This window comes from Cyclopterus lumpus, chromosome 11, assembly GCF_009769545.1.
Source record: "Cyclopterus lumpus isolate fCycLum1 chromosome 11, fCycLum1.pri, whole genome shotgun sequence".
NCBI classification, from domain to species: domain Eukaryota; kingdom Metazoa; phylum Chordata; class Actinopteri; order Perciformes; family Cyclopteridae; genus Cyclopterus; species Cyclopterus lumpus.
Window position 1 is genome coordinate 1,083,680 of NC_046976.1, and position 19,866 is coordinate 1,103,545.

Sequence of the window (19,866 nt, forward strand, 5' to 3'; positions counted from 1 at the left end):
GGAGCCGTCATGGCGCCTGCGAGCCATCATGGCGCCTGGGAGCCGTCATGGCGCCTGGGAGCCGTCATGGCGCCTGGGCCTGGGAGCCGTCATGGCGCCTGGGAGCCATCATGGCGCCTGTGCCTGGGAGCCGTCATGGCGCCTGCGAGCCATTATGGCGCATGGGAGCCGTCATGGCGCCTGTGCCTGGGAGCCGTCATGGCGCATGGGCCTGGGAGCCGTCATGGCGCCTGGGCCTGGGAGCCGTCATGGTGCCTGGGCCTGGGAGCTGTCATGGCGCCTGGGAGCCGTCATGGCGCCTGGGCCTGGGAGCCGTCATGGCGCCTGGGAGCCGTCATGGCGCCTGGGCCTGGGAGCCGTCATGGCACCTGGGCCTGGGAGCTGTCATGGCGCCTGGGAGCCATCATGGCGCCTGGGCCTGGGAGCCGTCATGGCGCCTGCGAGCCATCATGGCGCCTGGGAGCCGTCATGGCGCCTGGGCCTGGGAGCCGTCATGGCGCCTGGGAGCCATCATGGCGCCTGGGCCTGGGAGCCGTCATGGCGCCTGCGAGCCATCATGGCGCCTGGGAGCCGTCATGGCGCCTGGGCCTGGGAGCCGTCATGGCGCCTGCGAGCCATCATGGCGCCTGGGAGCCGTCATGGCGCCTGTGCCTGCGAGCCATCATGGCGCCTGGGAGCCGTCATGGCGCCTGTGCCTGGGAGCCTTCATGGCGCCTGCGAGCCATCATGGCGCATGGGAGCCGTCATGGCGCCTGGGCCTGGGAGCCGTCATGGCGCCTGGGCCTGGGAGCTGTCATGGCGCCTGAGAGCCATCATGGTGCCTGGGAGCCGTCATGGCGGCTGGGCCTGGGAGCCGTCATGGCGCCTGGGCCTGGGAGCTGTCATGGCGCCTGCGAGCCATCATGGCGCATGGGAGCCGTCATGGCGCCTGTGCCTGGGAGCCGTCATGGCGCCTGTGCCTGGGAGCCGTCATGGCGCCTGAGAGCCATCATGGTGCCTGGGAGCCGTCATGGCTGCTGGGCCTGGGAGCCGTCATGGCGCCTGGGAGCCGTCATGGCGGCTGGGCCTGGGCGCCGTCATGGCGCCTGGGAGCCGTCATGGCGCCTGGGGATATTTTCATTATCAGGGTAAGTTTTCTTTCATTTGAAATGGGCTTTCACAGATGTTACCTTTCAACAATGTCAAATGTTTTTTAGGAAAAAAGAGTTTGGAAGTTCCTCTGACTTGGAACTCCCAAGTAACAAGTTCCCTTCAAGGGCCTACAGGCTGCTACTGGAGCCACTAGGTGTCAGGGTTAAGCTGTGATACATGTCAATGCAGGAGTCAGCTGTGTTGAAAGCTACTTTCTGAGGGAGTGCAGGAACATAACATGACATAACATGACATTATGTCATGTTATGTCATGTTATGCTGCCTACGCTAGACACTCAACCCCAAATTGCTCCTGTAGCTGTGCCTAAGGTGTATAAATGTTGTTTACTCCTGATGGGCAGGTGGTGGCCACAGTGAATGTTCCCAATAGTGATATGAGTTTACAGATGTTTATTGGGAGATGAAACGAGCCACCCGGTTCATAGTATTACTTTATTAACGTGAACAACAAGGTTCATAGTATTACTTTATTAACAACATAAACAACCTGGTTCGTAGTATTACTTTATTAACAACATAAACAACCTGGTTCATAGTATTACTTTATTAACATAAACAACCCGGTTCATAGTATTACTTTATTAACAACATAAACAACCTGGTTCATAGTATTACTTTATTAACAACATAAACAACCTGGTTCATAGTATTACTTTATTAACAAAGTATTACTTTATTAACAACATAAACAACCTAGCCTAACAAGCTTGCCAAATGTGGTGACTTTTCGAGCCTGTTGGTCCCAAAAATGCGCCCAATGTTCCCTCAATTCAGTCGCTCGGACACTAAATATTAAATACAATATCCCATTGTTAGTGGGATACCGTGTTTAATTTGAAACTGAACAATGAGACAGTTTAGTAAATGTGTTCTCTGTGACAATCCCTTGGTTACACTTTTATATTCTTCTTTCAATTATATTCCAACAGTGTTAATAAAGTATAAGATATAGTTTAGAGCAGTTGTTTATTATTGATGGTTATTGAATAAGACAATTTATAAAGGCCACCGTAATAAAAGATGTGCTTGTGACTCCTCTGATTATGTATTTAAGATTCCAATAAAGAACCTGATCGGAATAATACATGGTGGAATCTTCAAATAACGTCAGCAACACATTTATTATTAAGATATTCATAGAGCACATACTAAACCCCACGATACATTTGACATGATTACTTCTCTGCTCCACCTGCCATTTGTCTCCAGAGGTGGTTTGGGGTTGTTCAAAGATGGTAAGCATTAGCTGATCTCATGAAAATGGTCTATATTAATAATCCTTGACTGTGTCCCCTTAGTGGTGATTCTCATATGAAGCTAAAGTTGGGCGACTGTGGCTCAGTTAGCAGGACTGTCCTTCAATCAGAGGATCGATTTGATCGATGTGATTGTAAGTCACTTTGGATGAAGCGTTAGCTGAATGAAATGTAATGTAATATAAAAGTTCAAACAAGAGAGAAAGTCATTATAAATGTTAAAGTTATCTGGATGCAATCCCTTGGTATAAATAATGTTAATAGTAATAAATAATATAGTTATCATTAACTGTTGATCTGGACGACAGCAAGACTAAAACACACTGAGGCCTGGTGTCGCTTATAAGGGAACATATCAAAGAAACAAAAACACTTTTCCATGACAGAAACGTACTTGTGATGGGCTTCATTTTTGTTTCACTGTACTCTATTGGTGTTTAAGATTGTTTGTACATTAGAAATCATCTTCTGGTGATCCAAAGTGTTTTTTCTCCTGGGTTTTTTCTTTTTTCTTTTATTTATTTCACATTTATATTTTCACATTTTGACTACTTCTTCTGTTTATTTATATTTATTTTTCAACATTTATTTAATTTAATTTGTAATGACATTTTTCCTTATTCTTATTATTTTACAAATGAGTATTAAAACAACAAATACTTGATCCAGATGAAAACTAAATCAGCCCAACTATTTATCTTCCCCTCAGCTGTTGCTCCTCTGTTCACTTTTGTTAAATAATCATCACCAAAAAAATTGTAATTATGCAAATATTCATTTAGCATTTGTGCAAGACTCAAGAAGCATTCGTCATAGTTTTACTGTAATTTCGTTGGATTTGATGTGTATGGGAACAAAGTTGACTGTGTGATGTGAGCAGTAATTAGCCATTCCTGAACACAGATGGTCTCATCTGAGTCTTAGTAGGCCAGGGCACAAGCATTCCTTTAGCAATTGATTCATGTGCGTCATTTCATCAGCCTACATATTTAGACCTTGGCAGACAGATCAGGACATGAAGGATATTTCCAGGAGGTGGATTCACGTTGCACAATAAACAGGCTAACTTCCTGTTTGTATTTCTTTCCCCATGTTGTGTCGGTTTTTGTTGTCCTTCCATTGAACGTGTTGAGGATCTTCAGCTGCACTCCCGTCTGTCTGTGTGTGCAGAGGACAACACATTGCACAACACAAAGGCTGCAAACAGCAGGGCAATGTGGGACAGTGGGTGGGGCCTGCACTCTGTTAAACACTGTTGGGCGTGTAGAAGGCGGAGTCCTTTGAGTGTTTACCCACATGTCTCAAGGACAGCACCTGGAAAATGCTGCACATTTACAGAGGCACTGGAACGAAGTGACATTGATGCTGCAACGGCCACAGATAACACGAGACTCAAACATGAGATTGTTTGAAGCAAAAGTTGTAGCTGTGTGAAATAACTCTCCTTATGGATGAATTTACATCTCTCCATTGCACCTTATTAACTCTGCTTCCTCCCCGGAGTCGTTGTGACTTCACGTCTCTTAGGGTCCATTGGACCTGGAGGTGTCTGATGCTGGTGAACCGGCCTCCCGCGGTGGCCCTGCTGATGCCCCGCCCCCTCCTCTCTACCTCCTTCTGTTTCATGGATTGGAGTTCCATTCATACATTGTCATATTCATGTAATGTGTTCATGTAACTTTGTAAATGCTGTTCATTCTGTACACATGACATCTATTGCTTCTGTCCATCCGGGGAGAGGGATCCTCCTCTGTTGCTCTCCTGAAGGTTTCTTCCCTTTTTTCCCTGTCAAAGGTTATTTTTGGGGAGTTTTTCCTGATCCGATGTGAGGTCAAAGGTCAGGGATGTCGTATGTGTACAGATTGTAAAACCCTCTGAGGCTAATTTGTGATTTGGGGCTATACAAAATAAACAGAATTGAATTGAATACAAAAGGCAGAGAAGAATGTCACTCACCATGACTAGAACACTCATCAGCTTATCATTTTAGGATTACAATTCTGGTTACAATGATGATGAATTATAATTACTAGTGCAGTGCCCATTTAAAATGCCTGTTCAGAACGGGTCTGTGGTGTTGCTGCTTTCAGGTTTTTTTCTCGACACCGAGCTTCCTTGGGTCCTCACCAATACATCTACCACGACATCACGGCTACTCTGAAAGAGAAATGTTTATGTTGTAGATTCAGATATTTGCCCACAAACAATAACAAATAAACAGGAATATCAGAAGCATATTCATTTTCATCAGGTATGTAAACAGCATATCAGGAATATTGTATTTTGGAATTAGGGCATAAACTGGAATATCTGGTGGTCTAACTGTGATGCCGTGTTCACACCAAAAGTAACAAAACCCACTTTTGACACTCGTGGTGAGAACACACACAACTCTTTATGTTGACATGGACATGAAGTGAGTTCTATTAGTCATATTGTCACTTGTTCTCAGAGGTTTTATGGGTTCTTCTCTTGCTGTGACATCCATCCAGGAAAAACAAACTCCTCTCGACTTAATTGACAGTTGGTGTTAGGTGGTTAGATTTAGTTTTAGTTTTAGTGTGTGTGTGTGTGTGTGTGTGAAAGAAAATACAAAGTGTATTATAACAACATAATACCCACTGACCTGTGGCCTACATATACACTTTTCATCCCCAAGTTGTCTGTCAATGTCCACTGAAGCTATCAAATAAATGTCAAAGTAAAGGAACAAAACAAAGAGAAAAATAAACCAAAGACATACTCCATCAATACTCTACCCATCTTCAACTGCTGTTTGAAGGGAGAAAGTCATCAGTTTGTTGCGGACCATTTTCAGCACTGGATTAATCATCCATAATCAGGTGCGCTTGTGAGTATTAGGGGCAGCAAATCTCTGGCAAACTGGTGTTGCTAACAGGACATGAAATATATTCAATGATACCAACATTTAACATCATTTAAATGAAGTTGTCTAACTTATTTTGGAAACAAGGACCACAAGAACATATCTCATGGAGATGAAAGTACACAAAGTACTTTAAGTGACTTCCTCTTCGACTGAGCTTCAACATCTCTCCCCCACAACTCCTTTCCCTATATTTCTTCCTCCCTCTTTCTCTCCATCTCTCTCTCACTTTCTTACAGGAACCCTGAGGGACTCCATTCCCCCAGTTCCCACTCGCCACTGGTTCATCAGGGCTACTCCATCCATCATTCCATGACCGTCTGTACCTTCCTCATTCCTTTACCCTCCATCCCTCCATCCCTCCATCCCACGACCCTACATCCCACCTGTAAGAATTCACGTCCCATTAATTCATTACTAACTTTGCTTCTTCTATGGAGTTTTTGTGCTTTCTGGCCTTACAGGTTTACATGGATCGTGGTTTTATCTGGACCCTGGTCCTGTCTGACACCCACTGCTATTATCATTATTAGTAGTAGTCAAATCACTATTACTATTGGCGATACCATTACTTCTTTTATTATCATTATTATTCTACTATATCAACTGCTGCTAATATTATTATTAGTCTTAATTGTCCATCATTATTCTGCCTATGAATAATTTCATATGCATTGAGCGTGTTATGTGGTTCATTCTGTACACATGACATCTATTGCTTCTGTCCATCCGGGGAGAGGGATCCTCCTCTGTTGCTCTCCTGAAGGTTTCTTCCCTTTTTTCCCTGTCAAAGGTTATTTTTGGGGAGTTGTTCCTGATCCGATGTGAGGTCAAAGGTCAGGGATGTCGTATGTGTACAGATTGTAAAGCCCTCTGAGGGGAGTTTGTGATTCATGATTTTGGGCTACACTAAATAAACTGAATTGAATCCCTTAATCCCTTCGTCCAACAACTGTCAACCACACCCAATACGTGTTAGTACATACATGAATCGTTGGTTTGGCTCTGCATATGGTTCTTTAGGAACATTAGGAAACATAGAATATAACCAGACGGGTCATTCGAAGAAAAAACCTAAATAATTAAGTGTCGAACAAACAATAAAGGCAGATGCTTCTATATAGGTCAAAGGCCTCCTTTTCAATTCAGTTTATTTAAATGTGATTCTTGATTTTACAGGGAGCCAGTGCAGAGCAGCTAATACAGGAGTCATGTGATCTCTTTTCTTAGTTTTTGTGAGTACACGAGCTGCAGCATTCTGGATCAACTGGAGGGACTTAAGAGACTTATTAGAGCAGCCTGATAATAAGAAGTTGCAGTAATCTAGTCTGGAAGTAACAAACGCGTGAACCAGCTTTTCTGCATCTTTTTGGGACAAGATGTGTCTGATTTTTTAAACGTTACGTAAATGAAAAAATGCAGTCCTTGAGATTTGTTCACGTGGGAGTTAAAGTTCAAGTCCCGATCAAAGATAACACTGAGATTCTTTACAGTGGTGTTGGATTGAATTCTATGATGTGAATCATACGCTATAGCCTTCATAGGTGACTCTCCACCACCATCATCATTCTTAATAATTCAAATGTCCTGTTGCATCTGTTATGTGGTGTTGTTTTGCTATAATAAAACAGCTAGGTAATGGAAAACTGAGGATCAGTTTCACCTCCATGTTATTCTTAAATCAGATGGTGGTTATGTGTGCAGTATGTTCCATGCACATGTCAGTCAAACAGACACTGGGCATTTCAGTTGTTGACACTTGCTCTACTTGTGACTGCAGCCACCCCCTCACCCACTCCCTCACCCACTCCCTCACCCACCCCCTCACCCACTCCCTCACCCACCCCCTCACCCACTCCCTCACCCACCCCCTCACCCACCCCCTCACCCACTCCCTCACCCACTCCCTCACCCACCCCCTCACCCACCCCCTCACCCACCCCCTCACCCACTCCCTCACCCACCCCCTCACCCACCCCCTCACCCACCCTCACCTCACCCACTCCCACACCCACTCCCACACCCACTCCCGCACCCACTCCAACACCCACTCCAACACCCACTCCAACACCCACTCCCACACCCACTCCCACACCCACTCCCACACCCACTCCCACACCCACCCCCTCACCCACCCCCTCACCCACTCCCTCACCCACCCCCTCACCCACTCCCTCACCCACTCCCTCACCCACCCCCTCACCCACTCCCTCACCCACTCCCTCACCCACCCCCTCACCCACCCCGTCACCCACCCCCTCACCCACTCCCTCACCCACCCCCTCACCCACCCCCTCACCCACCCCCTCACCCACTCCCTCACCCACTCCCTCACCCACCCCCTCACCCACCCCCTCACCCACCCCCTCACCCACTCCCTCACCCACTCCCTCACCCACCCCCTCACCCACCCCGTCTTGTTGTAGAATGACAATAAACAAATGTAACGTTATCTGAAAGAAACATTCCAGTATGATTTCCACAAAAGGCTAGTGGTGCCCCACGGATTTTGTGATGGGGTGGCACACCAAAACCAAAGGCCATAACTGGATTTCTGAAATTCTTTTGTAGATCGTCTTCCTAGCCGAGTGGTTACCGTGAATGCCAATTTACCATATGGTCCATGATTCGACTGTAGCCTATAGGGACCTTTGTTGCGCGGCATACCCTTCTCCATCCATCCACCCATTATCTGTAACTGCTTATCCTGTTCAGGGTCGCGGTGGGGCTCGGCTCTAGTGACATTGGGCGAAGGCGGAGTACACCCTGAACGCAGAGCCAACACATAGAGACAGACAACCAGCCACACTCCATTTAGAGTCTCAATTCACCAAAGCTGCATGTCTTTGGACTGTGGGAGCCACGTGGAGAATATGCAAACTCCACACAGAAGGACAGCTCAGCCCAGGAAGCCAACCCCAGACCCACTTGCAGCGCTGGCATAACCTTTTCTCTCTTCCCATTTCTCTACACTGTCAAATAAAAGCAGAAACACTCACAAAGGCTCTGCACTCTATGGGACTGTGTGGCTCTCCTCCAATCCCGAGCATGGATTCGGCCACTGGAAGCCTAGCCGGCCAACCAGGACAACGGATCTTCCCGACACCTGGACTACACAGAAAGCATTGTTACAATATTGTGACCGTAGTTCTTTAAGCACAAGCAGAGGCCTCTACCAAGGGGCCCTGCCACTGCTACGGTGCCTGCAGAAGAGGGTCTAAGAACTTAGTAGCAGCGTGTGCTAACTTATATACTCTGGGGCCTGCACATATTCAAGTAGACACTTCCTGATTGTCCGGCACATTTTCACATTTACTGTAAATGTTACTAATTATCTGATTATCTTGACCAGTACAGTTAACATTTTGAGTTTCACAACAATCCTGTTTTAATGTGTTATGTTATGTATCTTATATGTAAGTCATTGTTTTATAAATTTATTTCTAGCGTAAGTTCAGTCAGGAAAACTATACTTTTGCATTCTTGGGTACCGTTAGTTAGAGGGGGGAGCGATGCTATCAGACTGTTGGAAATGTTTTGCTTCATTGGGATAAAACAAGGTTAGAGCCTGTTATGGTTATTGCACCTACTGTATGTTGATTAAATAAAAATACTGATAATTTTGTATTCTTAGAATCTAATCAGTACGTATATGTATATTTTGTCTTACTAACTTTCCTGATAAACTACCATGAATATCCATACTAGTGTAACCAAGCGTTGTGGGTTCGTGTGTGAGATGCACTTATAACATGTTAACAACGGAGTCGGAGATCAGACATGTCGTTCAGCACACGGCTTCACTCTTTATTTATTTGTTCCCCCCCAGTTACTTTTTTTCTCTCTCTACGGCAACCCTGAAGGGACATATCATCTCCAATACCAAAACACATGAAACAGCCTGTTACACTAGCTTTGCTTGTAAACTAACATGAATATCCATCCTAACTTTCCTGATAAAATACTATTAACGTCCATAAGAACTTTCCTCATAAACTGCCATAAATATCCACAGTAACTTTCCTCATGCCCATTCTTGGGCTGTGAGCAGCACGCCAGCCTAACAACACCAGAGGCCTGCAGCAACAGCCCCCTCACAGTGACTCACGGATAAACAGTTTCCTTATCTGTGGCTCTCAGCAGTTAGCGGACGTCAGCAGCACAGGGCAGAGAACATACTTTGAAAAGCAAAATGAATCATGCAGTCCTCTGACTGCACGCCCCACAGCAGGAACACTGGCTGGAACTATTCTGCAGTATGCATCCACTCGTACATCGTATCACTGGCATGTCCATCGGTCCTGTGTGTGTGCAGCAAGGGAATTCATCAAATCATTCTGAAAGTCACAATTGGTAGGCAGGTGCATCAACAATGGGGGGGTGTATGCGCGAATCACCATCTCCAAGTTCTCGACAGGTAAAACGGAGCTGGTTTTTAATATTTTCTTAATTAGAAAAAAACAGAATTAGACGAGCTGGTCAAAGAAGACTCTTGAATGTGAAACCATAATAAGAGATTGTAATTGTTCAGCAATGGAGCGAGTCATTTAATAAAAAGTCCTACTGTGTAGCAGAGTGATTCATTTCCAGCACACAGTAGGTTCAGCTACAAAGCAATGTGGGTTGTAGTGTCTTGCCCAAGGACACATCAACATGGCGTAATGGAGCCAGGGATTGAATCGCCCATCTTGATGAAAGGACCACCCTGCTCACCCTGCTCTCCACTGAGCCAGTCGGAGTGCTGAACCAGAACCTTAATAAGCTGACCAGATTAGTTTCACAGTAAAGAGCAGACACACTTGATATATTTTTCAAAATGTCTTTAATAAAAAACAAACCCATAGGGTTTTATACAAAAAAAAATACTCCTTATAAGTATCAAGAATCCTTTGCAAACATACTTTCTCATAATCAGTCTTTAACAGTGGAGTTGGGAAACCACCCGAGTGGAGATCTCGTGGTTTATTGTTGTGTTGGACAACTGTTTATAAGATCCAATGGTTATGCTCACTTAAGGTGCCTCCCACAATGTTGGAGCATGCATGTTGTATGGATCATGGTTGGCACTTTTCAGCCAACCCCCAAGCTGGGATTTGGAGATCAGGGTGAGGTTCCAAAAAGTTTAGTTTTACCAACAGAAAATCCACTCTCCACATCACAAACATTGATCAAACAAAAAAAACATGGAAGTCTTGTAGGCAGTAGAAGAGCAAAATGTATCAATCAAAAAGTGCATAAAATACAGGAATAAGAAACTTTTTTTTCAAACACCGGTACATAAGAAAATATAAATGCTGCATTAAGTTCTATTAGCAGCCAAGGAAGATTATTTAACATGCTGTATTCTCAAAGGCTACAATATTCCTGACAAATTCTTTACAACGACACAAACTGACTCGACTTTTTAAAAAACGGTTGATTGAAACCCCTTTGAGTGGAGTGAAATCCCTTAAAAATACAGTTGTTGACAGGAATGTCAACGCATCATGAGGAAAAGACAAACCCACAAAATGCAAAGATGTCGCAGCAGGCTGGGGGGTTGACACAATGCTTGGCCCCCGAGACAAAGTCATAAAGTGGCTGGGAAGTGAAACCCTGAAAGTTTTGAGTATTTGAAAAAGGGACAGCTTGTTCAGAAATGTAGCGCACCACAGCCTATGTGGCAGGACCTCCAGGTCCCCAACCTGAAGAGCACCAGGCGGAAGATCCAAGATCAGCGTAGGTGATGAAGCGCTGGGGTCAAGACGGCTGACAGGGCAGGCGAGCCTCTTTCCAGAGTCCTGGCTTTACTTCTCCATCCATCACAACTCCTGTGGAGTTTGGACCTTCTGCTCCTTTTTAAGTGCTTAAGATAAACGGTCCCTGAGAGCTGGACCATAGTTCTGAGTCCCTGCTGAACTTCAGCAGACCGGCAACATGCGAGCGTTGCCATTGTACTCCTCCTCTGCCTGGAAAAGAATGGTTGTTATATTAGATAGGCCCTTTCTTATCAGTTTGACAGAGGGTTATGCTCACAACCTGGTCGGGACACCTACCTCTGTGTATGCCGGAAGTGGTGGGTACTGGAAGGCTGGGGTGTTCATGAAGATGGGGCTGTCGTCACCGTCGAAGTCATCCAGGAGCGGCGTGAGGGGCTGGTCCAGGCGGCAGTCGCGGGTGATGTCTGAGTAGCTGGGAGGCTCAGAGGGCATCCTGAGGGACACCCAGCTCTGGGACGCGTTGCTGTCCTGGCTGCTCACACTGTTGCTGCGGCTGCCCAGACCAGTAGTACCAATGACCAGAGGCAGCTCCAGGATCAGCTTCTCACTACCAGGGATGTGGATGTAAATCTAGCAAAAGGATCATATAACATTGACTTTCAACTCTCAAAATGCAACAACCACAAATTCTGCGGCTACATGCAGCAGCTGAAAGCTCACCATGAGAGCATATTCCACGCGGATTATGTTGCAGCCCAGCATAGATGGTTTTATCTTTGGGACCCTGATGGTCTTTCCCTGCCAGGCGTCACACATGCCGGAGATGATGTGGTTGCCCCGCACCGAAGACAGCTTCTGGCGGAAGACCTTGGTGCGGCCGTTGGCCTGGTAGGTGTGTTTGGCGATGATGGCGGCCTTGGGCACCACAATGCGGGAGCACGTGTTCTCAAACTTGGCATTGATGCAGATGTCTTCACCTTCACAGAAGCCGCGGCGGTCAATTTTTACATTCAGTGACACCTGGCCATCAGGGATGAACATGCAAGTGACTTTCTTCTCCTTCACGCCACCTGTGGGAGTCTGAGGAGACACAGAAAGGTGAGACTCGACCTCATGTGGAGACTCTTTATCGTAACGATATAATCGCGGTGTCAGTGAACTCACCAGCAGGTCTGGGGTATTGACGTCCAGGGGCTCTTCCACCTCAAAGGACTTCTTACACTCCAGAGTGGGCTGGTGTGGCCTCTCCATCAGGGCCTTCACATAGTACTGGACAAAACCAAACTTCCCCTTGTATGACGACACAAGCTGCCTGTGAACACACGTGTGGAGCAAATTAAAGCTAAAACTATTCTGCAAAGTACAACACAACAACATCCAACAATGGCGTAATCTTGTTTAGAGTAAGGAACACTGTCTTACCCTTGCTGGGGGAGCTCAAATCCAAACATGTACTGATATTTGTTGCCGGGCCTCAAGACGACTGATCCATCAGAGTCTGGAGAGGAAAGATTGCACAAGATCAAATAGGTGTTCGAGACTGACTGCTGCCTCTCGTGGCTGGGTGACACCAGCAGCTGTTCAACAGGAGACCACGACACATACTGTTGGTAGTTGTTTCATAATGCATTAACATGCATCATGTAGCATGTTAATGCATTATGAAACAACTACTAACAGTATGAGACAGAATAGAACAACGTTGGACAGCAGGGTCAGGGGGTCAGGGGGACAAGGGGACAAGGGGACAAGGGGACAAGGGGACAAGGGGACAAGGGGACCGTACCTGTGGGGTGGTCGTCCAGGAGCAGTACCTCTTCATATCGAAGATACTCGGCCTCCTGTCGGCACCGCTGCTTGCCCTTAGCGTACTCCACCTTGGCGCAGCCCAGACCCAGAACCCTGAGAGCGGACACACGCGTCACCTCGTTCACTTCCACTTCTATGCGGCCAGACATCTTCTCCCCGCCGCAGTAAAAAGTCTTGCTCGGGTCCGAAAAGATAATTTGGAAGCATTTCACTCTCTTCGCCATAGCCACCATGACTGCGTGTTCGGGGATATCCGACACAGAGGTAAGAAGCGAGCCGTGTAGCTGTTCGATCCCGTCGACGTAGGAAGCAACAGCCTCCACTTTACTGCTGTAAACAAAGGGAGCGCTGCTGGTTTTAAGGGACCGAGCTCGCTCGGGACGTGAGTGGCCAGCGTGAACAGCGTGTCTCAGCGCGTGCACACCGCTCCCATTGGTGGAAAACCTTTGTTTTTGTCGGCTCCAGCCAATGAGCGCCCGAATCCGACGCGTGGACACCGCGTGGCCGCGAGAAAGCAGAGCGTGCTCAGCAGATGTGTGCACAGGAAGTGTGAGGCAGACGCAGGGAGAAGTCCATTTGTAGAAAACAGACCTGAGAGCAGCAGTTAGTCATCATGTCTGATGAACGAGCCGTTAATGGAAGTGTTCACCAACATACACGAAACCATACTAAGAATACATAGCAACAATAGCCCCGGATAACATACATAAACATACATAAACATTCATATGTAGGGACATGAAGGGACATGTTTTAAGTATGAATGTAATACACTAAATCATAAACAAGAATGTGGCCGTTTTGATGGCTTTATTAAAGATGTGACTGGAGCGAGATGACAGGAGCATAAGGGAGAAAGGGTTTTTAGAAACAATAGGAATATTAGGAATACAATAGCAAGATAATGCATTTGTTTAGGGCTACACACATTTTACACATGATTTATTATGGGCTACATGTTATCCCAGATATTGAGAGTCTGTAACAATTAACACTTTGCCAAGCTTATTCCAGAGGATTGAGTTGGGTTCATATGCAGCCATTGGTCCTGGAAATGCTTCACAAAGTTTTTCATTTGGGCACTCCCAATGTCCACACAAGAGAACTAATGAGTATGCGATATAGTCCATCCATATCTGTTTGGTTAAGATTAAAACTGTGAAGTTTGGTTAAAAGACAAAAGCTGGACAGTTGATTCCTGACCTTGATGAAACAATCTTAAACTCCCTTTACTGACATGTTGTGGAGCTTCTGGCTCCACCTCCAGAGGCAGAAACGTGAACTCTGGGAGCCCAAAGAGCTCCAGGCTCACTGCTTCTGTTTGTGCTAAATTCCTAGAATGCTTCTCTGGGAATATGCACTGCTGAAGCACAATAACAGCTGGCATGATATGGTTGGTCTTCCACACAGCCATCAGGGCCAGGCAGATGAAATCTGTCCTCACTGCAGAATGTTGTTGTTAACTCTGTTAATACGGACATAGCAGCACTTCTTTGAAATAAATAGAGTGAACTAAATATGTATGTTTTAATCGCAAAAAAGATATGCATATACATCACATACAGTATACAACCACGTAGATAGCACTCATTTAAGGTGCTAGCTTTATGTGAATATATGCTGCATCACGTGTGAGCTGATCATTTCAAAGGTATGACATGTGTGTATCTGCAAACCATTGCCATTTCCCTTTTTCTTCTTTCTTTTGCTGTATACCGGACATTGGGGGGCGCGGCGGACAATGAGACGACTTATTATACCTTTAAGTTTCACAAAGGACAAGCGTGTTTTGTCCACCCCTTGTACACGAGATTACAGCAGAACAAATGCCAACTGTTTTGAAGTTCTGTTTCATTAATAAAGCTCTGATGGTTCACTGAAGCTACGATCTAACATGGAGCCTCATTCATTTCAGGGAAAGATCCTGATCGAGACTACTGAGAAGAGCATTCCCTGGACGGCCCACTCTGGCTCACCAATTACCCTAAAGTAAGACTGCATGTTTATAAGACTCACTCAGGACATGTACTTTCTAGTTGACAGTGTTTTCCCTTGTAATGTGGGCGTATGGTGTCATGTGACCTGACCCGCCCAGTGTTGTTGCTGGAGGCTTGGTCTAGAAGCTGTTTTTGATCTGATGAGATCACATTGTTCCCTTCTGTGAACCTTCACCTACTTGTGTTAGAAGTCATTACACCGTTACACTTTGAAAGAAATACTCCACCCAAATACTTCAAGTTTTGGGGATGAATTTTCCCTGCCCTCCTTAATTAATTAATGAGCATGTCAAGCAAGAACTTGTGTATTAAGTTCATATTTTTTGTGTATTAAGTTCAAATTCATATTGTTGGAAATTTAGTTGAACAACTATAAATATACAAAGACACAAGTAAAAGGTGATGGAAAACAGCCATACCCGAATATATGCATATTTAAAAGGATTTGAAATGTTCAAAATCATCTTTGTATGTTGTTACGTTTATGATACTATCTAATATTCATACACCGTAGGAACAGCTACGGGGGTCAAGTGTCTTGCACAAGGACACATGCGGAGCCGGGGATCAAACTGCCGATCCTCTGGAGGACGACCCTGCTCTCCACTGATCCGGTCGCCCTTTACAAACTGCTTGTCATGTGTGACATTCTTTATTGTGTGTGTGTTTTAGATGTCTTACTTAAAGGAGGAATAGAAAGGAGGAAACATCGGTAGCTTTGGGGGCCCAAACATTGGACTTGTGTTTAATTAACTGCACTGCAACTTTTATTCTATTTCTTGCTTTTTGACTGTTTTAAATATTTTAATGAATGTTCTTAATTGTTTTAAAATCTTGTTTTCTTTTGCATTATGTGTTGATGCTTTTAATGGTTTTCTGTGAAGCACTTTGAATCCTTGTTGTTGAAATGTGCTCTACAATGTGGGACAATGTGTGCTGCTTCAACTTTGACTGAAACCCAAACAGAAATGTTGTTCCCATCATGCCACACTCATTCAGCTAGCAAATAACTGGTCTTTCCACTTATGGTTGAACATTTAATGGCCAAGCTTGACGATCCAGAATTCAACTGAGAGGTTACGTCCTTCTGACTAGTCAAAATGACAGATATCAGTCATTCAGTTTTGTGATATGAATGAGAACAACACTTGGCTCGTCACACATCCTAGATGACAGCTGCAGATGTCTGGACTTCAGTATTGACTACCCGTCTAAAACATCGTCAGCATTGTTGTGCATGACGGCTCAGCAAACACACGTGCACAGTGTTAACAGAGGAAGAGACGTCGCTGTGAAAAGTGTCTTGTTGCAGAGCGTAAGTCTGCCGTGGACACGCCGTACAGTTTGCAGAGCAGAGCATGTTTGCTTCTGGCATAATTACAAGGTTATTTTATTGTCATTGTACAAGAGACACAACAAAATTAAGATTTGTAGTTCCAATTTGCTACACACGAAAACACATTAAAACTATATCATATATGATATGACGGTGGAGGCTTCTTTCTGGCCAGAGGAGAGAAGCTGTGACAGCTGATACGTGTGTGTCTCTTTCCAGGAGGCAGCAGGGCTGGGGGGGTTATACATCTGTAATTACATCTCAAACTGGATTTAGGGATAGTCATAAGCGTCCCACATGCACACAAGCAAGTTATTTGTGATGTACATAAATGAGACAAAGATAAATCATGTCCGAATCTTTTCCACCTTTAATGGGACCTAAACGTGAACAATTCAATTGAAAAACAAACTGAAAGCTTTTAGGGGGAAAGAATAAAAAACGTACAATAAACTGATTGCATAAATATGCACACTCTTAAAGTAATACCTTTTGATTTTATTACGGCACTATGAGTTTGCCACATCCAGAGTTCAGTTATGGTCTCCTCTGACCAGACGACATTCTTCCACAGGGTCGTCTTTAAACAAGCGTCTTCTTCAGCAGGAGTCTTGGTGGGGAGCGTGCACACAGGCCACAGCCTGCATTACTTCTGCTTTTCTTTTAAACAATTGGACATGCTAATAATTCAAGGTCTTTCTGAAGCTTTCCACAAGTGGTCCGAGGCTCTTGGACAACTTTCTGATCATTATTTTCACGAGAGGAGCATCTGGTCGTGGCCGGTTTATAGTGAAATGATGTTCTTTCAAAAAAAAATCATTCTGTAACTAATGCCTTCAGTATGTTTTGCAACAATAAGGTTGAATCAAATAGAAAATCTATGGAACGAACAGATCAGAGTACACACAAGACACCCACGAAAGCTTCAAGAGTTGAAGTGGAAGAACTGGCCAAAATCAATATAATAACTTTATATATTTATATAGCACCTTTAAAAACAGGGTTTACAAAGTGCTCTACATAGAAGCAAGGCAAAACATAACATCAATACAAGTAAACATTTCAGAACTACAGGAGGCAATGAACACAATAATGGAATAGAAAAATACAAATACAAAATAAAGCACAACAGACAAACTAAAATAGGGGAACCAAAGAACTGCATAAAAGGACAACATCACTTAAAAGCAGTTCTATAAAAATGGGTTTTAAGAAGTGATTTAAAAGAAGTTACTGATTCTGCTAGTCTTATCCCCTCAGGTAGGTCGTTCCAAAGTCGAGGGGCTCTGATGGCAAAAGCACGGTCACCCTTTGATTTAAGCCTTGACTTTGGAACGGCCAGAAGGGCCTTGAAGGGCCTTGAAGGGCCTTGAAGGGCCTTGAAGGGGGCCTTAAAAGGCCCCACCGGAGGATCTAAGGCTGCGAGCTGGCTCATATGGGGCCAACATTTCAATGATGTAGCTTGGGGCCAGACCCAGGCGTGCTTTAAAAGTGAGCAGCAAAATCTTAAAATCAGTTCACAAACGAACAGGGAGCCAGTGGAGAGAGGCCAGGACTGGAGTCATGTGATGCCGTCTGTTAGAGGCCAGGAAATGGAGTCATGTGATGCTGTCTGTTAGAGGCCAGGAAATGGAGTCATGTGATGCCGTCTGTTAGAGGCCAGGACTGGAGTCATGTGATGCCGTCTGTTAGAGGCCAGGACTGGAGTCATGTGATGCCGTCTGTTAGAGGCCAGGAAATGGAGTCATGTGATGCCGTCTGTTAGAACCAGTCAGAAGCCGAGCTGCTGCATTCTGGACTAGTTGGAGGCGGGAGAAGGATTTTTTATGCCGGAAAGGAGGGAGTTACAGTAGTCGAGTCGAGAGAAAATGAGTGCATGAATGACTTTTTCCAGATCTGAGCGTGACAGTATGGGTTTGATTTTTGAAATTATTCTTAATTGAAAGAAGCAGGACTGGACAATGGTTTTGATCTGTGATTCAAAATTTAATTGAGAGTCAAACATTACACCCAAATTTCTGGCAACAGGTTTTAAATAAGCAGCCAGGGGACCAAGTTGACTCTTGATGAGACTGGTGTTATTGTTTGGGGAACTGAATAATATGACTTCCGATTTGGAGTTATTGAGCTGAAGGAAATGTTGTGCCATCCAGCAGTTAACGTCAGAGAGACAATCTAAGACAGCAGCCAGGCTCTCTGGGTCACCAGGTCTCAGTGGAAGGTATATCTGTGTGTCGTCTGCATAGCAATGAAAAGATACGTTGTGTCGCTGGAGGATTTGGCCGAGTGGAAGCATGTAGATAGAAAATAAAAGTGGACCTAAAATTGAACCTTGTGGTACACCACAGGTAATGTGAGTCGTGGAAGACGAGTGATTACCTATGGTGACCGAGTACGATCTTTCTAAAAGGTAAGAATAAAACCAGCCAAGTGCAGTGTCATTGATGCCAACCCAGACTTTGAGGCGATCGATTAAAATGGCGTGATCTACAGTATCAAAAGCTGCACTAAGATCTAAAAGAATTAAAACGGCACTCTCCTCCGTCTGCTGCTAAAAGGAGGTCATTAGTTACCTTGAGGAGGGCAGTTTCTGTGCTCTGAAGTATAGTAGTTATGAAGTGCTCTAAAACCTGACTGAAAATTTCTCAAATATATTATTATGATTCATAAACTCTAGGAGTTGTGTTGAAACCACTTTTTCTAAAACTTTTGATTAAAATGGAAGTTTTGAAATTGGCCTAAAATTGGAAACAACAGAAGGATCAAGCTTAGGTTTCTTTAAAAGAGGTTGTACCATTGCATGTTTAAAAATCGATGGGAAAGTACCACTTGCTAAGGAGCTATTTATAATTAATAAAATACTGGGCCCTACAGTGCCAATAACCTCTGAGAAATTTAGTAGTAATAAAATTAAGACTGCGTGTGGCTGATTTCATGTGTGATATAAGTTGGGATAAAAAGGGCAATGATACAGGCTGAAAATGACTAAAATAGTTTTGAATGTCCCTACTGGCATGTAAAACGCAGGTTGGGGGGATAATTTGTCTTATTTCATTTACCTTATTAAAATAATTAAAAAACTTCACACATCTCTTGTGAGGCATCAATAAAATGACAGGTGGAGGGGTTTATGACCGTACCTATGACCTTGAATAAGACTGGGGTTTGAAGGAGTCTAGACTGTGATAGTTTGATAGTTATTCATTGCCTCTTTCCAAATATCATAAAATACGTGTAGAGCAGTTTCTTTCCCCTACAGTCTAAGTTCTTTGGTGGATTCATTTATCCAGGGCTGTGGTGTTCTGTTTAACTTGTTGACCTTGTAGGGGGCAACAGAGTCCAGGACAGTCTGACAGGTGTGATTAAAAAGAGACCAGCTCCTCCGTACCAGAATGTGGATTAAAAGAAGTTAAAGCAGTAAAACACTCGTTCGTGCTAGCAGACATGGAGTTAAAAACCCGGCAGCGATCAGGTGTACTGTGATTTGTGGGAAGTTGGGATAAAACCACTCTGAATAAAATTGCTTTGTGCTCAGATACACAGATCTTAATATGCGACTAGCTTCTCATCCAGAGGAGTCTTGAAGCTCATTACCAACTTTTGTTTAGAGGCTGAACCATTTGAGTGCTGTGCGTCAGGACTGAATGAACCTGAACATGTCAACAGGGCCAGCCAGTGTTCATATACTGCTCACTAGTGGAGGTATAATGCTGCTACACTTGGACCTGTG

At 44.6% G+C, this 19,866-nt stretch overlaps 2 protein-coding genes across 3 annotated transcripts; one reads left to right on the forward strand and one right to left on the reverse strand.

Annotated features, from left to right (window-relative positions):
• The first annotated feature begins 619 nt into the window (after positions 1–619).
• LOC117739118 (putative uncharacterized protein FLJ46204) lies at positions 620–7,721 on the forward strand. The gene is made up of 2 exons (XM_034545411.1): positions 620–756; positions 7,076–7,721. The coding sequence occupies exons 1-2, from the start codon at positions 620–622 to the stop codon at positions 7,719–7,721; spliced, it is 783 nt and encodes a 260-aa protein (XP_034401302.1).
• A 2,379-nt stretch (positions 7,722–10,100) lies between these two features.
• On the reverse strand, positions 10,101–13,178 carry txnipa (thioredoxin interacting protein a). Of its 2 annotated transcripts, XM_034545367.1 has the most exons (6): positions 12,781–13,170; positions 12,417–12,492; positions 12,159–12,306; positions 11,715–12,074; positions 11,331–11,624; positions 10,101–11,243 (listed from the first exon to the last, which is right to left on the reverse strand). In XM_034545367.1, exons 1-6 carry the CDS (start codon positions 13,034–13,036, stop codon positions 11,196–11,198), a joined length of 1,182 nt encoding a protein of 393 aa, XP_034401258.1. In that variant the 5' UTR covers positions 13,037–13,170; the 3' UTR covers positions 10,101–11,195. The 2 variants fall into 2 exon arrangements, with proteins under 2 accessions (XP_034401258.1, XP_034401256.1); XM_034545365.1 differs by having other exon boundaries at positions 11,715–12,306; positions 12,781–13,178.
• Between the last annotated feature and the right edge of the window lie 6,688 nt (positions 13,179–19,866).

What these genes read in the sequence shown, in the direction of transcription:
- LOC117739118 (XM_034545411.1), top strand. Translation starts at nt 620, where the DNA reads ATGGCGCCTGGGAGCCGTCATGGCGCCTGTGCCTGCGAGCCATCATGG. An exon ending in GGAGCCGTCATGGCGCCTGG is followed by an intron (nt 757 to 7,075) that starts GCCTGGGAGCCG and finishes TTGTGACTGCAG; the next exon opens with CCACCCCCTCACCCACTCCC.
- txnipa (XM_034545365.1), bottom strand. Translation starts at nt 13,036, where the DNA reads ATGGTGGCTATGGCGAAGAGAGTGAAATGCTTCCAAATTATCTTTTCG. An exon ending in GCGTGGAATATGCTCTCATG is followed by an intron (nt 11,625 to 11,714) that starts GTGAGCTTTCAG and finishes TCCTTTTGCTAG; the next exon opens with ATTTACATCCACATCCCTGG. An exon ending in CACTTCCGGCATACACAGAG is followed by an intron (nt 11,244 to 11,330) that starts GTAGGTGTCCCG and finishes ATTCTTTTCCAG; the next exon opens with GCAGAGGAGGAGTACAATGG.